Genomic DNA, 18,089 nt, shown 5'->3' on the forward strand with positions numbered 1-18,089 from the left:
ATATGCCTCTGGCTCGGCTATCGCAGACGACGGAGGCATACAAACTGAAGGGGGCTTTAATTCCATATTTTATACAGTCTATGAATGTGACAAATTACTTTTTAAGCTAACTTTGCTCATCGCTTCAGACGACAGACAGAATGAATGCAAACAAACCGACTCAAACAGCAGAATGAGAAAATCAGACAGACAGACAAAGAGACAGAAGCACAGAGAAAAGGGTGTGTGTGTGTGTGTGTGTGTGTGTGTGTACCTGTCCTGGATTTGTCTGCGGCTGGTGGTCAGGGCCACAGCAATGTTCTCCCAGGCTCTCCAGGTGTCCCCGCAAGTCGGCGCCTCGCAGCCCAGCCGGCTCCAACACTCCTCAAACACCGCCTGCCACTTCTCCTCCGCACACACAGACAGACGGCCCAGTTTACTGCAGCACACACGCACGCGCGCACACACACACACACACACACACACACACCCACGCACACGCACACACACACACACACACACGAAAGCTGTTTATGTCGGTACACACATACTAGCTAACGGACAAAAATAAAAAGGTCTTATCTCCAACTTCCGAGTCCGAAAGCATAAATGCTCCAACACACACTGGGTCTTACACAGTGGCGCGGGTCTTGTCCTTGTCGGAGTCGTACAGGTTGGGCTTGAAGTAGGAGCCGGTCAGCTTGAGGCCGGAGCCCCACTCTCCGCTGAAGGAGCCCTCCAGGTAGTCGCCGTTGGGCATGGTGAGCACGCCCTGTGGGAGAGCCGGGGGGGTGTCAGGTGGGTGTGTCTCAGGGAAAGGTGCGACTAGCAAAACAAAATGGCTGGATAGGTTTATTCTGCAAGTAGTATGTTGTGTCAGTCACCTTCCCATTGAGGGTCCAGTCCTCTGAGAATTCACCCTCGTACGTTGTGTCATCTTCTGACACAAGCACACCAGAGCCCTGAGAGTGGAAGAGGCAGAGAGAGAGAGAGAGAGAGAGAGAGATTTGTTTACACACCTCTCTATATATCTTTACCTACCCGTATGTATATTTTGATTGCAATGTTACTGTACACAGATGTTTACACACTTCTTTAGTATATCTTTCATTCTAAGCATTTTTTCTTTATTAATTTGACCTTCATTGCCGTTATATGATTGATGTTTAGCTACGGTGTGTAAAGTCCAGAAGGATCGCAACACACTAGCTGGGTGTGCCGTGCTCCGATAAATTCTTAACGGGCTGCACAGTTTGCGTTAGTGGTTATTGGTTCCATGTTGGTTTCGTTTTGTAGTTTTGTTACAGCATGATAAATAAATAAAAATCCCAAAAACACATTTAAAAGGGAGACTCAAGACAGTTAATGCAACCTTATAAAAGTAACATTAACTTCATAAACCAACCGATTTTTAAGACCTGCCAAAATCATATTTAAGACATTTTAAGGCCTAAAATTCAGACTTTTTAAGCACCCGTGGAAACCCTGAAGAAGTTGTCTCCTGCCCTCCTCACCATCATCTTGTTGTCTTTGAAGGCTCCTTCATAGTACAGACCAAACTGGGTGACGATGACGCCGGTGCCCTGCCTCAGGTGGTCCTGCCACATGCCCATGTACTTCTCCCCTCTGGACACAAAACAAATAATACAGGTCTCAATTATCCAACATCAAGTGTAGCCTGGGATTGAATCTAACCAGTTATTTCTCTAAAACTATTCACCTTATGTAGAAGAGGCAGTCTGGCTTGAGAGGTTAACAGGAATTGTAAACACAATCGTAAGTTCTGATTGTGTTTACACTTCCTGTGACTCATAAACCTAGTCTGGCCCATATGTGAGTCAAACTACGTTTGACCAGGTGAGTCAGACTAGTCTGAGCAGGTAAAACAGGTGTTATTTGAACATGAAGTCGTGACACAATGGGTCAAGTGAGCGGGGCTACATAGGGTGAATAAGGGTGGAACTTTTGTCTCCCACTTCTGACACAGTATGCTGCATTCATGTGGTGTCGGAAACATTTGTTCCCAACTGTTTCCTTTGCTCTTTGTTGTCACAAAAACTGGAAACAGCTATGAACATGTTTAAACGCTCTGAGCAATAAAATGCAACACACATTCTTTGTGGCGTCCATGTTGTTTCCACATTACAACTTTAAAGCTCTTGAACACACCAAAGTTGGAAGGACTTCCCAACTCAGGAAATACAGGTAGGACCATCCAAGGAGCACGTGAATGCATCAACTGTCATACTGTAGGCTCAAATGTAGCCTACTCCATTGCTAAGGGTGGAACCCCCTCAAAATTACTCGTTTCACTATCACAATTTGATCCGTTTGGTCTGAAAACATTTGGAAACTCTAGAAGAGCTGCACGATTGAATTATTTCATCCATATTCAAGATGGAGGAGGGCTAACCAGAACTTAGCCCGCTGGGCCGGGCGGAAGTCTCTGGTGTGCATGCTCCAGGCGCTCAAGGCCATGTTGCCGGCGACATGAGATATAAAAACTCTGTTCAAGTTAATTTACTGTAACAGTTATGCACTCAAGCTTTACAAATGGAAAAGAACATGGTCTGAAAGAAGGAATACAATGAAAAGGAATAAAATTAATAATGAAAAAAGCCTACTTGGTGATGTCATCGAAGACTCCGTAGCCGGTCTTCTTGTCGTGGACCCAGCGGCCGATGAAGACGCTGGGGGACGAGGTGTTGAGCTTGCCGCTTCGCAGCATGCCGTGACCGTGCCGCGCGCCCTCCAAGAACCAGCCCTCGTACACCTCGCCACTGGCATACCTGCAGTCACATGGAGAGACGGGCCGAGGGCAGAGATGGGAAAAGTACACACATTCTTTACTTGAGTATAATAAGTACAGTTACTTGTGTAAAAATAGACTGCTAAAAGTAGAAGTACTGATTCAACTTGCTTACTCGAGTAAAAGTAAAATAATATAGGCTGAATTCTAGGGTGGGGACTCTGGAGACGATGAACGGTGCAAACACGGCATCATGATATTGTGAGATAACATAAATAAACAAATATAAAATAAATACAAATCCTACTTGAGTACAGTAATGAAGTATTTGTACTTCGTTACTTCCCATCTCGGCCCGAGGGTCACGCTAAAGACGTGATGTAACCGGAGGGTCCCCCAAGCCCCCAGGAACAGCTCTGGACTGTGATGCAATTTTGGCGAAGGTCACGTGACGCCATGGGGGCCAAATTTTTTTCCCCCATATATTATACTATATGAGCAGAATACCCGTCCCGTGCAGTGTTATCGAGTGTAAATGTTGCGTTCTCTGCATGCCCAACCCATATGGACTGTGTGCTGCAGGCTGGCCAGCGTGGACAGACATTTCCACATGTTGTTTGTTTCCCAGATCCATATTGTAAAATTAGTCGAAAATGGCTCCCCAACAGATACAAAAACATGAGCATAATGTGTTTGATGTAAATACAAAGAACTGCCGCGATCGGATTTGAAAAAATCTCCATTTTCCTCTGCCTGGAGCTGCAGGTTTCTCCTCCGACAGCTCCCCAACTCACCTCAACAGGCAGCCAGCCTGCGGGAGCTCTACCCCCGGCTGATTTGCGCAGTGGAGGCTGCGCAGCCATTGTGCAGCATGGCCAAGTTCAGACATGAACCTGCGCATTCGGCAATTAATCACAATTCTGCTCACAGACTTCGCATTCTTATGATAAGATATGGGGAAAGAAGTAGCTGTAAAACTGTGGGAAAATGTTTCTGGGTGTTTGTTACTCAAAGTCAAAAACCACTTCGAATGATCAAGTTTTAAATTATTGGGTCAAATTGTCTTGAAAAGCCACCAAGAGCCGTTTTCTGAAGCCCCCCCCCCCCCCCCCCTCTCTCTATGGCTCTGGACACTATAACTCTGTTCATGTGCCAAGAAAAACACTACTGCGCAGACTCTATGTTGCACGGAAGTAAGGAGTTGAATAAACCTTTTTGGCACGTGCGCTGGGTGAGCAACTTTCATTGGAATGAATGGGCCGACCTCTTTACACAGCGCCTGCAGTTTCTTTTATACTTCCATGGTGTCCCTGCACTCACCTGTATGTCCCCAAGCCGTGCATCTTGCCCTCTTTCCAGTGGCCTTGATAGTGATCGTTCTTGTTCAGCGTCTTGGTGGGGGAGATGTATTCACCAAAACTGCACACGCACACACACACATACACACACGCACACACACACACCAGGAGGAAGCGAGAACGGAAAATCACTAGGGATGCACAATGATATCGGCACGTCATGGACCGATAAAGGCTTTAAAATAAAATATCGGCCGGAAAGCATTCCTGCTGATAGGACAGGCCGATAAAATTACGCTTTAATTATGCCCAAATGTTTTACATAACCTAAGTTGAAGTAGCTTTCTTGTTTTGCCCAGTGTATGTTTTTTGAAAAGCATTTTGTCTGCATCTGGCAGTGGGCCATCACGATAAGAGTAGGCATAATAATGTGTTAATTCCACTACAGGAGAGACTTGATGTTCTCTGAAATGAAGTGGGAAAAAAGCGTGCATTTATCAGTATCAGCAATCAGCCAAGAGTTGGCGGGGAAACGGCAGAAAATCCAATATCAGTGATTTTAACTTTGTTATTATGACAATATGAGTAACAAAATCTCTAAACAATATTGTTCATTTTTGTATTTTATTTGGAAAATGCTTTATTCATAAACCAAAGTTTTTAGGTACTCTGCCCTCTCTACCTCTTTTTTTGATTGAATTTAACTCATTGCTTAATTCTCTTGCTCTTGTAAACAATAAAAAAGCAACACAGGTTTTTAGAATATTACAGTCATCCAATTTATAACCTCAACAGGGAAGGATTGATCATCATGTCCAGAGCATCAGCGTGCTCCCAGCCTGCAGGTCTCTACTCCTCCCAGCCTGCCTTTAGAAACTGCCCTCTCTGAGTCCAGAGACTGGCAGGTCTCTACTCCTGCCAGGCTGCACTGCCGACGCTGCAGGTTCTCTATCATCACCTGGCCAAAGCGGTCCGACATGTTCACCTGTTCGCAGCTGATGAACATGGCAGTGTGAAAGGTGGGAGGTGTGAGGTCAAACCTCATTTCTGACTTGCAGGAATCTGAGCCAGTTCATGCCGGGCAACTCAAACTTCCTCTTCAGTAGATCAAAACATGCAAAATGACCATCTATTTATAGGTCTTTGATGGAAACTAGCCCCTTCTCACTTCAGGCATGGTAGTTTCTGTCTGACCATGGAGATAAAAAAGAGTGATTGAAACAAATTGGCGTATGGACAGAAACAAAAGCAGGAGGAACTTCTTGAGTTTCTCATCCAGGTTTGAGATGTGCCGTACGTCTGCACTGATGACGCAGTAGCACAGGTCTGAGTCGAGGCTGCGGCCATCCAGTGTATTTTTCTGGCCACTGCAGTTGGAAAGTCAACTTCCTAGTACTTCCTACAGTAGGCATGGGGTTTTCATCCTTGACTCTCCAGAATGTTTTTTTTCATTTCTTTGTCGGCAGTATACGTGTCTGTGAGGGGTTGCCCAGTAGCCACCACCGAGCCTTGTGCTAATGTTAGCTGGTTAACATTAAAACTGTATGCAGCAGCTGACGTTACAGATCCCGTCCACCTGCTCCAATTACACTGGTTAGCTAACGTTACTAGCTAACCTTGTTAGAATCTTGCTATAAAGTTGACGTGTGGGCAAATAAACTAGGAGGGGAGCGGAATAATTCAACAGTGAGCACAGTCGGGTTGCTACGTATATTACTACCTATGTTCAGCAAACAAGAGGAGTTGCATGGACTTATGCAATATCTAACGAATTATGCTAATGATGACAACTTGCATGGCGCTCACATCAGTGTTTTATATCACTGATGTCGAGTGACATCACTCACAATTCTTGAGTGACATCACTGATGACATCATCACTGATGACATTTTCATTGATATCACTTACCTACTATAATAGGGTGGCCACTTTCTTTCAGGGGGATATCTCACTACTATAATAGGATCTGTCTAAAAAAGAATAAGCCTGACCCTACACAAGCCCGTTTTGTATGAGTCCGGCCCGGCCTGGCCCGGCCCATTCCATGCATTTATGGGCCCGAGCTCAGTTTAACCATGATGACATTTTCTTAGTAAATTGGCTCTTGTCTCCTCAGAAATACACTTCATGTCTCACGCGTGTGCTATGGCACCACACTTGGAACCTCATTAGTGATCTAATAAATCCTACCCTGCTGACCAGTAGACACTGTCCTGGCGCAGCAGATAGAGCATCTCGTGCTGATGAAGGAACAGCTGGAGGACAAGATGCAGGCCGAAGAACAGCAATACGCTGCAGAGAAAGAAGGGGAGGAAACACTTCTTGTGTGTGAAGAGGAAGAGGTCAAACAGCTGAGGAGGGACTTGGGGCTGAAAAAGCAGAGACTTATGGGAGAAAGAGAGGACTTTCAAAAAGAGCGTGACCAAATGAGCATGATGAGGAAGGCCTTCAACTTGGAGAAGTTCAACTTGGAAAAACTGAAAAGGACCTACCAAATTGAAAGTGACAACTTCCATATGGAAAGGGAGGCCTTCCAGCTGCAAAAGGCAGAGATGGCATTGATGAGGAAGGCCTACATTAAGGAACAGGCGGGGATACATAAGATGAGAGAGGCCTTCAACAATTAGGCTGACGTGATGAAGTGGAAGGAAAACTTCAGCACAGATCAAGAAAGAGCGATGACTGCTCTTGGAAAATGTTCCCACAAGATCACAGACCCAAACAGTTGTAACGAGGCAGTATATGTTAACGTCAACCTCCTCCCCTCTGACCTTCAGGTCCAGGTCAGAGGGCAACACTTGCCGCACTTGGAGCAATGCATAGCAAAGCGCTTCAACCGCTCCCGGCAAGCACTTGATCTGAACAGCATCCACACAGACTGGGACCTGGCGTCCAAGAACATTGAAGTCATCCTGAATAGGAAGGTGAGCATGGAGGCTGTGTTCAAGGTCATTGAAGAAAACATTCCAGAGTTGGTGCACTTGAACTAGGGGTGGGGGGAAGAAATCGATACACCATAGTATTGCGATATTTTGCCTGACGATATTGTATCGATATTTGGACGCCAAGTATCGGTATAAAAAAAAAAAATAATTGCAGGCCATGCCATGCCAGGCCACCGGGCATCTGCCTGAAGCGCCCGATGTTGCAGTCCGCGCCTGCAGTGTCGTATTGAGTCCAGAGAAGCTTACTAATGTAGCCTACATGTGGGGCAAAAACAAAACAAAACAAAAAAACACTGCATGTTTTACTTTCCCTTGATGTCAAGGAAAAGGAAAAGGAGTTAGACAATATATCGAAATATCGCATATCGCAATATTCAATATATCGCAATACGAGCATATCGCAATACTATCGTATCGTGACTCAAGTCTCGTTTTAGTATAGTATCGTGGGCATCTGGTGATTCCCACCCCTAACTTGAACCTGAGCAACAACCATATTCACGAATTGGATGAACTTTTGCTCGCTAAGACACCCAAACTGAAGACCCTCAACCTGTCCCACAATAGGCTGAGTGGAGAGCAGGAGCTGGACAAGGTGAAAGGCCTGGAGCTGGTGGAATTGTGGCTGGTCGGGAACCCGCTGTGTGAGCTGTTCAAGGACCTTGCCTCTTCTGTATGCCTACCATGATGAAGCTATCTTCTCCCTCGTGACACAGATCCCCTCTGTATGCCTACCATGATGAAACTATCTTCTCCCTCGTGACACAGATCCCCTCCAGCAGCAGTCTGGGAGAGTACCAGAAAGACGGTCGAAACCTGAAACATCTGCTGGTAGCTTTCCTCAACAAGCTCCCCAAGACTCAGCATGACCCTGCCTCCTTCACTGTTGACGTGAACACCTGCACGAATACAGTGCTGTCATTCACAGTCAGTGGAATTTTCAAAGACGTGGACGGTAAATCACAGGTGTCCACTAAGGCCTTCTCTCGAGTTTTCAAAGCCGTCCCTGCCGAGAATTCTGGTTTGTGCATATTGAACGACCAGCTTTTCATCGGGTTGGCCACAGCAGAGGAGACCCGCCAAGCCTTTGTGGGCCCTGCCGCCCTGCCACCGTCTTCCAGCCCTCAACACATCGCAGAAGGAGATGCTCTCAGCCTTCTCGCTGAAATCCAGCATGAACCTGGAGTGGTCCCAAAGGTGCCTCAAGGACAACCAGTGGGATGTCAAAAGAGCTGCAGAGATGTTCACCAAGTTGAAGGAGGAAGGCACGATCCTTGTTTTTGCATTCACAAAATGAATAAATAAATAAATGTTGCATTCACACACAAAAACAAGAGTAGTCAATTTACAGGGCTTATAGTACTCCGGTGTGGTGCTGGATTTCTGATCACCGATGACATCATATTGCACGGTGTCATCGGTGTAACATCATCGGTGACCTGGCCACTTTCTTTAGGCGACCAGGCCACTTTTGTGGGGAGAATCAGACATACAAACAGACCCTCTTATAGACGCCTCGGCCCCTAGTGGCCATGCCATAAAAGTTGCCATATCGGCCGAGGGATAAATTCCTCTGTGCTGTGCAGTCGGGCGCAGTTAGTGGGGAGCAACTGCGGTGCTTCGCTCCAAATCTGCGCCCGCCTCACTCACGAGTCACGTGGCTCACGCAGTCGGACAGGCGGAGCAAGTCTGACAACTTTTCTAACCATCATGCACCTGGCGAAGCAAGTCGCTGGTCGAATCTGCGCAGAATTTGCTCATCTCAAAGGAGCCTATTGTTAAGGGAGGCTGAATGGGCGGAGAGCCAACCCTATGAGATTATAGGGTTGGGTCTCCTCATCTGAGGATGACAACAAAGTCCTCTCTATGTAAGTGCGGGCGCGCACGCACACACGCACGCGTGCACACACACACACACACACACACACACACACGTGTTTCTGTTATCCGGTAATTGTCAGTCTTTACCGGTAAAATCAATTAAAGTCCAAATAAAATCTCTCCGGTCACCAGTCCGGTGAAAATAATTCCCTCAGGACAATTTGAATTGTATTAAAATAGTCTCAAATTAAATTTCCACACATCTATTTTTTTTTTAAATATGATGTGTAGTTTATAGCCTATGTGATGAACAAAACTGTTACATTTAAAATTAGGAAGCTCAGATTGAATGCAGCGCGCCTCAGTCACCAGGCTCTCAAAGGGTGGAGACAGTGGGTACTGGTCTGCACCTGCATACCGATACCGTCAAACAGAGACGAGCGCGAGAGTTAAGACATGACCAAACAGTCAAACCTTACAAGTATTTTCTGAAACCAAGCAGGTCTATTGACAAGCGGGTCTAATCACAAGGACGACGACAGTGTTAACTCAATGCTCGCCAGCATTTAAAAAAACAGCCACTGCCAGCATCTTTGATCATTTTCACTAATCTTTCAAGACCCACAGAATATGTCCTATGAATAACACTGAATATCTAAGAAAGAAGCCTCTTGTACTTTCACAGAAAAAAACATCTTATTCTAGCTTCATCGGTTCTTTAGTTATCAACACTTGAATGTAGGTAGTGTTCATCAAAACGTCCGTGTGTCTCACAAAAAGCTGAGGAAAATGCATTTTTGTAAATGATAGTCATGTTCACGGGTCTTCAACCGAATCAAATGTCTCGGAGGGCGGATACTGGCCGGTGTTAATACCAAACTATGCAGCCCATATGATTTGGTTTCCCTTTCCGGCCAAACATGTTGGTGGTCACAGCTTTCACTGTAACACCGGGGCATCAGGGAGATTCACAGTCCGCTCTCGGGAGGGGAGGCGGGGTCGCGCTCTCGTCTTGCTGGGGGGCGCAACTGGTTCTCCGTCTCTGGAGGTCTGGGACTCATCTACCAGCTGAAATTTACACGGAGTGAGAGCTCACAAACTGGATTACTAAACTACCTGAGAGGATAACTGACTTGGCTACATTTGTCAGCGCCTGGTGAAAAAATCCTTCAGGTTTGATTGAGAGGCTGCTCTGCTGTCACCAGTCCGTGTTATCGGCGCGTCAGGTCGGTCAAAGGTTCCCCGGTACCAGCACTTTGAGCAGGAAGCTTGGAGCTTTCCTGATGGGAGATTGCTTTTCCTCTGGTTCCTGGTTTTGGCGGACCACACGCGCGCGCGCACGCACACACACACACACACACACACACACACACACACACACACACACACACACACACACACACACACACACACACTCATATGATCTGTGATATGATCTGCATGTTGGGGCTGGGGGAGCGTGACTGCCTGGTGATGAGGGGGGCTCCAGGAGACAGGTTGTCCTGGGCCTCCTCTGGCCTGATTAGGTGCTCCTCCTGCAGGCTGATAGTGGAGTGGCGGTGGGAGCCGCCGACTGGAAGGCCCCCTCCCCTGTCTGAGCCGCCCTTCGCTTCCCCCTTGCAGTCCCCTCCTCCATTGATGGTGAGGCTCATGCAGTCAAAGGACTTGCTGGAGGAGGTGCTGTCAGTCCGAACCAGCGTGAGCACAGCGGGGAAGCTCAGCTGGGGACTCTGCTCAATGGCCTCCAAGGAGATGCTAGCTGGGGGGCACTGTTCCCTCTGGGGGTACCTCCTCAGGGCAGTTTGGGGATCTGCCGTCAGATCCCACTGCTTCTCCACCTCCCTCTCTCGCTCCTTCTCCGCCTCTCTTTCCCGCTCACTCTCTTGCTCCTTGCCCTCACCGCCGCCTGCCTTGGTGCCGTTGGGCTGGCTGCTGTCAGACGCCCTGGAGGGGAAGTCGTTGTCTGGGTTGTTCACATTGAGCGAATCATCCCCGCCGCTCATGCCGTCAGTGTTCTCTATGGTCCGGCGGTGGGGTGGTATGGAGTCGGTTGAGCTGGCTGAGATGGTGACGCGGCAGGCGGTGGGTGTCCTGTCGGGAGCGCTGTCGAGCAGCGAATTCTTCATGGCATTCCCCAGCAGGAGAGGCTGGGAGTAAAGCTCCAGTCCGGCTCTGTACAGGACGTCCTCCAGTGCTTCCCGGCCCATCTCCCACTCTCCATTGTGTATGGCGTGATGGATGGCAGTCAGCATCTGGACCATGAACTCTGGGTCCAGCAGCACGCGGTTACACGGCTCCATCCAGACCTTCTGCTGCTGCCGCGGGAAGCCGCAGACGCACAGCCGCGAGCTCATTCTGCAGACTGCCTGATAGGAGGAAAGGGGCATGTAAACCACCGCCGAGTTGTAGCAGAGCATGAGGAAACACAGCACTTCAAACCTGTTCTGTGCAGTGAAGGTCTCTCTCTGAGGGTGGTGGCCGCGGTACACCACTTTGGTCAGGTCATGTCGACAGAGAGCCCCCTCTGTCAACGCCATGGACCCCAGGCTGGAAGGCTCGTGATATACCGATGGTTTTGACAGAGAGGGGATTGTGAAGGACAGGAGCCTGCTGTTGCCATCTTTGTCCACGATCTCCAGGTTATAGATGCCCAAGAGGAGGGCCTCGATGCAGCCATTGCTCTGGCGGTCCCTGCTGGCCGTGTTGCGCAGGTACACCCACACCAGCTCAGGCAGGAACTGCAGGGTGAAGCGTCGCAGGCGGTCTTCAGCACTCCGGTACTGCTCAAACAGCTGGTGGCAAACGGGGTGCAACAGCTCATTGTTGGGGTCCTGGATGACTCTGTAGAGTGCTGGCACCAGGGACTTCTTCAGATGAAGGCTGCCTGCGTAGCTGGGGATGTGGCCTTCTGGTAAAGTCTTGAATTCTGAGAGCCATTCCTCTATGACACCGCGCTCCGAAGCAGGCATCTTCCTCAGTGACCCCCTCTATGTTGTTGACACAGGTTCAGGCTTTATTGGCTGGGCTATGAGCAAGAGTCGTCCAATGTATAACCTCAACAGGGAAGGATTGATGACATCACTGATGTCACAATGTCTATGACATCATCAGTGGGTATGACACTGATGTGGTCACTGATGTCACAATATTTATGCTTCAGATGTCACTCAAGCAATTGTGAGGTTGGTGAAGGTTTTCTGTGATGTCATCGTTGTGACATCGAATCACCTACCTCTTCTTCTCCTGTGGTGTTTTATGGCAGTTGGCATCGTTTATGTTGCATTACCGCCTCCCTCTGGACTTATCCACCCACTGTTTCCCTACATTCGTCAATCTGGCCAAGCGATCCATAACTGTATGACATACAGTAGTGGGTGACGGCGCATGGCACATTTTTGGGCCAATCGGGGCACATTCCCCGGCAATTCACATGGACGCGCATTGCTACGACCAGCGTAGTTAAGACCAGATGTAAGCCCTATTGGTGCAACATGCGTAAATCCACTCTAAAGACCGGTCTTAACTAAGACCGACGTAGGAGTTACGACCAGGCATAGTTAAGACCACTTGGTGCAACCGGCCCCAGGTGATTAGCCTCTACACCCAGAAGGCAGCCAACGTGACCCGAATCACATTTTCACAGCAGCCATTTTGAGTCTAAAGGGCAGGAAGTAACAGGTGCAACCAAAACATTAACGAGGGCGGGCCCTGTCACTGGAACACCTAAACGGATTGGAAGTTGAAATGGAAACCCTCAATGTTGTTTTGCTTGCACCTGTGTTACTTGCTTGCTTTTTAGACACAAAATGACTGCTGTGAAAAAGGCCCATTGTGGAGCTCCGCTACAGTCTAAAGAGGGGAGGATCATCTTGTCAACATTCAGCACATTCACCAGCAGCTTCAGATGAGTCATCCCCTTGCTATGATAACATCTCTCCAGCAGGATCAGAGGGGAGACAGACATTGACCAACTGCAGTGGGAGAGCTGCAGTTGCACCAGCAACAAGACAAGCACTACCCTCCACCTCCACACGGTGCTGCTCCACATCACACAGACAATCACAGCTACCGCGCTCAGCATCTAACCTCTACCCAGTACAGACAGTAACTAATAATAATGCCAATACTCACCCGTCCTCCAGTCCGTTCTTGAATGTCCCTGTGTATATTCTCCCATCAGGCCATTTCAGCACTCCCCTGACAGAGCACACAGTAAAAAAAGATTTACATCAGTGTTTCCCCTACCATTCTACAGGCCTGGCGGGCCTGTAGCCATTCAAAACAGTAAGCATTTTGCTTTTAGAAGCATTGTGCCAGCGTGCAGCGCTGTTCTAAAACGTGTCAACATGTGACGTTGCCTGGGAAACGCACATGCCATAATACAACTGTTCGCATCGCATCCCATAATAGTATGATGATACTTGGGATGCCATTGCCAAAATAGATGCGAACAAGTTAGCTAAAAGTTTAGCGTCGTTAGCGACGGCCCCCACCGTTGCGGTCGGGGTACGTTTCAAAATCCCTCCAGACCTGAATTTTTTTCTAGGGGAAACACTGTACATGTAATGTGCCAATTCACTTTTAGAAAGATAGTTTAGTTACATTCACAAAGATGATTGATTTCAACACATCAAGGAAAAGCAAACTTTCAAACGAGCATGCATGCTCAGTCAAATTTTCCTGAACAGTCTACCGTACTTTACTAATGTCACATTAATCTAAGGAAAAATATTAAACATCTTTTTTCATTAGCACATTTTTTACAGACTCAAAATGCACGTAAAACCTAGGCTGACGCCTAAAGTCAATGGAACGCCATTTAAGGGACCATCCTAGTTTCTCGGTGGAATGTAATGGCACCAAGCTACAGGAAAAATGTTGTGTAACGTATCTGGGATGTCAATTGGACCAGTTCATGACAGGTGAAGCTATGGTCCTGTCTGTCACTGGGAAGATTCACTCAAGGACAAAGTATTTAGCTAGAATATCAAAATTCTTGGACAAGAAGACCATGAAGCTGTTAGCTACATCTTTAATTCAATGTCACTATGACTATACCTGTATATCCTGTAGGGCTGCACAATTAATCGTATTTTCGTCGTCATCGTAATATGAACATGCGCAATAAACACATCGCAAAGACTGCCTGAAATGCAATGAATAACAAAAGTGGTTTTATTTACATGCATCATGCATTCCCACTCAGCATCTGATCATTTTGTCTTGTGTTGTAAATCCAGCGTACACCTTTCCCTTGCAACAGTGCACTCCGCCCCTCTGCCAAAGCCCAAACACGCTGTGTGTAGTTTCAGCTAGAGTCAGTGTGTATTTAATTTCTTTATTCATAGACTATGTTTGGGGTCTATGTCAGCATTATTAAAGCAGAAAGACATAGGAACTGTATAGCTAATATGCATACTTTAATATTTGTTTATTTATCGCAAGTCGTATCGTCATCGTTATATTGAACAATGTTATCGCACATTCAACAGTTAAAACTCTTCATGGTCCATAAAATACTACATGGCCATTGTCCAAGCTACTTTACAAAGTATTTTCAATTTGTACGGGATGCTCATGGCCGGAATACGAGAGCTAGTGCAACAGATTTGAAAGTACCTAACCTAAAAAGCAAGGTTCACTCCTCTATATGTATAATCAGCTGTATAATCAGCGGTGCCTCAGGAGGTCCCTGAAGATCATCAAAGACACAAACCACCCCCACAACAGCCTGTTCTCCCTGTTACCCTCAGGGAGGAGATACAGGGTCCCAAAAGCACGCACAAATCGCTTGAGGGACAGTTTCTTCCCGCAGGCCACGAGACTCCTTAACATACACAAATAGTGTAGTAGCTGTACTGTACCGTACTGTAGCTGCTACCATTTCGTATGTCTAATGTTTAATTGTATGTTTAATTAGGTATATGCTATTTGCACCTGTGCAAACAGAACGTCAACTATGTTTAAGTATGTCTAAAGTATGCACATGCCATGTGCACCTATGTGCAGTGAATATGCCACTGTCTCTGACTTGTCTTATCACTCTACTGCCTTATTGCTTGTTGTGTCTCTTGTTGTTTTCCTGCACTCATAAGCCCTGTTATTTTTTGTACTATGTTGTAAATGGAGTCCACAGCACAAGAATTTCACACGTGATACTTGTACTACGGAGTGACAATAAAAATCTTGAATCTTGAATCTTGAATCTACACGGGGGGAGAAGAGTGGAACAAGCTCCCAAGCGAAGTTAAGGCGGCGAGTTCTCACGAATTCTTGCAGAGTAAGCTAGAGTAGTTGGCGAGGGTCTTTTGTGCCCGAAATCTTGTTATATCTATTGTTTTTCTCTTTTATTGTTTATCTCTTAATTGACTTGTATGTGCATTATATGTTATGTGTACTGTATGTCCTGTTTTTAACAACAGGGACCATGTTGGAAATAAGTGATTGCACTTTCACATACATGCTATCCCTTGGATTGTGTTGTATTTTGATAGCCATAATAAAATCTAATCAAATCAAATCAGATACTTTGCATTCTTATTATAGGATGAGGAGAGCAGCGGTTGTCTCGGGGTCCGTGCGGCCTACCTGCCATTGGGCTTTCCGGCCAGCCAGCGGCCCTCATACGTGGCCTCTTTCAGACGGCTGTCCTTGTAGAAGGTGTAGGAGGCGGTCCTGGAGATGGGAGGCTCCGCCTTCTGCCCCGCCCCGCTCAACGCCTGCTCCACCGCCTGGTTGATCGAGCGCAGCCACTTGGACTGGACACACACACATAGACACACACACACACACATGGACACACACACTCTTATAAAAGTAAAGCTCACTGTGGAATATTTGTATTCTTATTTTATATTCATATATATATATATATATATATATATATATATATATATATATATATATATATATATATATATATATATATATATATATATATATACACACCACACACTACCACAGCGTAGTGGGGTGCGCACTCTGCTGCGTTTTAGTCTGTTCTATTTTTTATGCGACAGCGGGGGCAGGGGGAAAGAGAGAGAGGTGGGAGTGACGTCGCTATCTGAAGTGGGGTTTCAGGTGGTCATCCGGCACAACAGAGCTAGAGAGGGACAGAGAGAGACAGAGAGAGAGACTACAGACCTACCTACTCAAACAACGTTGTTAACAAACACTCTTTGTCCTACTGTGGTCATTCATTCAGTGTTTACTCCAATCCCAAGACATGGACATGTCATGAACAGTTGTCATGAACACATTACGTTATACATGAGCTTATAAACTCATGATCAAAATGAAAAGATAAAGACGAGCGAGTCGCTGATGCCCGGCGCAGAAAAATGTGCTGCTTGTGTGGACAGCCAGGCGCCTGATCGTGAGGAAAATGCGCTTCGCTTCCGCACTTCTGCGCTTACGCGTCCTGTCTGTCCATAGCGTAAGACCAAAACAAATCCTTATTTGCATGACGCAACTCGTGGGCGGTACATTTTGAACGATTTACGGTACCAATGTACACAGAGAGCCGGGATTCCACCATGATACTATTGGAGCCATGGGATTACCTCTGGCAAAACCCGGAAATGCTGACTTGTGATTCAGACCCGCCATCGCTGGAAGCATGCTGACGTAAGACGGGTCTGACCACGTGAGACTATCATTGACAGGTCGCCTGTCCAGTGAGCGCGTAGCTCGCCCCTCACGGACCAATAACAGGCGGTGCTGCGGCTCTGTGGGAAGTGAGCTGCTTCTGGCTGCGAAAAAAAAACAAGATGGCGACGGTCAAAATGCCAAACTCGAGGCTTAAAAACGGGAGTCCACAAACCAATCGGTGACGTCAGGGTGGCTATGTTCATATTTTTCTACAGTCTGTGGCATACAGTACACACTAGGGATGCACGATATATCGGCAATCATATCGGTATCGGCCGATGTTAGTCATTTTTTAACATATCGGTCATATCGGTATCGGTCAGATGTTGCAATGTTAATATCGGTTATCATTATCAGCCAAATTCTTCACATTGATATGAAATAATGATATGATTTATGGGCTTTTCCAAAGGCTTTGCAAATAAAGAAATGCATAACTTTTTCAAATTCAGTGTTAACATGTGTTTTTCAGTATGTACAAAATGTGATGATCATAAAAATGTGGTTTTATACAGATCATATCGACATCGGTAAATATCGGTTATCGGCCATAACAGCAATGTTAATATCGGTTATCGGCATCGGCCAAAATTTTCATATCGGTGCATCCCTAGTACACACACATGCACACACACACAATTATTAGCATGACTCAGCTAGTTTACCTTCTCCATGGGTGAGCAGGCCAGCAGAGTGAAGGTCTCTTCTGGTGAGATCACCTTTAACCCTTCATATCTGCACACACGCAAACACACACACACACACACACACACACACACACACACACACAAATATGTTACCCTGGGAACAACCATCGGCTCACAATGGCAAAAAAAAAATAGTAATCAAAAATATCTACTGTAATTCAATGGTATTGGGTTTTTTTCCCCCCGGGTGGTTCCTATCTAGAGGAAACCTCAAATCCCAAACTTTTAAAACAGGCACAGACACCCTGCAGGCAGGCTACATTGTGATTGGACAGATTAGGGATGATTGACAGACTCACAGGCCAGTGTTCTCCTCTGGGATTGGCTCCACCCACAGCGTGGCCAACGGGAAGACGTGATGGGTGGAGAACTGGAGGAGAGGGAGGGACAAGGAGGGAGGAAGGGAGAGAGAGCATTTTGTAATAATGGCCTCTATAAACAAATTATTTAGGATACCATGACATGCAGCAATACTAAAAAGAGGAGCCATTTAGCTAATATGTAGGACACTCCAGTAAAAAGAAAACTATCGCAAACATCTAATTTCTAACACTACATCTCTCATTTCTAACACTGAGGATTGTCTAGAAAGGTGAAGGGCAGAGTGGGATGGATAGTAGGCAGGGGAGACACAGTAGAAAAAGTTCTGTCAGGATTCAATCCAAGGCAAGACACTAAAATGATGCCAAGAAAAAACATTTTAACCATAAATATTCCAAAACATTTTTTTCACAGAAATATTTCACCCTGTCACCCAAACAATTTTCAGTGCTATCCAATGGATTTTTTTTCTTTCTTTTTTTCTTGATCCTTATCTTTTTCTTTTCAATGGCTTCACAACTGCTATGCATCACCAAATGGGAACAAGACGATGCGGACCATAAGAAGAGGTGACACTGAATAAGACTATTACATTTCTGCCACAGGACATTTATAGTT

At 46.4% G+C, this 18,089-nt stretch overlaps 1 protein-coding gene and 1 pseudogene across 2 annotated transcripts in view; both read right to left on the reverse strand.

Annotated features, from left to right (window-relative positions):
- Positions 1 to 18,089, reverse strand: part of als2b (alsin Rho guanine nucleotide exchange factor ALS2 b) — a 64,358-nt gene that overhangs the window by 10,260 nt on the left and 36,009 nt on the right. The window contains exons 15-24 of the mRNA XM_083634411.1: positions 17,450 to 17,520; positions 17,109 to 17,178; positions 15,382 to 15,551; positions 12,925 to 12,990; positions 4,049 to 4,147; positions 2,604 to 2,768; positions 1,494 to 1,605; positions 864 to 941; positions 615 to 751; positions 254 to 418 (exon numbers count right to left, since the gene is read on the reverse strand). Of these exons, the coding sequence (XP_083490537.1) occupies positions 254 to 418; positions 615 to 751; positions 864 to 941; positions 1,494 to 1,605; positions 2,604 to 2,768; positions 4,049 to 4,147; positions 12,925 to 12,990; positions 15,382 to 15,551; positions 17,109 to 17,178; positions 17,450 to 17,520 (1,133 nt within the window). The remainder of the gene's footprint in view (positions 1 to 253; positions 419 to 614; positions 752 to 863; positions 942 to 1,493; positions 1,606 to 2,603; positions 2,769 to 4,048; positions 4,148 to 12,924; positions 12,991 to 15,381; positions 15,552 to 17,108; positions 17,179 to 17,449; positions 17,521 to 18,089) is intronic.
- LOC310774226 (hyccin 2 pseudogene) lies at positions 10,209 to 11,762 on the reverse strand (annotated as a pseudogene). The gene has a single exon. The product of its transcript is annotated as a hyccin 2 pseudogene (transcript).

The sequence above is a fragment of the Poromitra crassiceps genome (genome assembly GCF_964638095.1).
Source record: "Poromitra crassiceps genome assembly, chromosome: 3".
NCBI lineage: Eukaryota > Metazoa > Chordata > Actinopteri > Beryciformes > Melamphaidae > Poromitra > Poromitra crassiceps.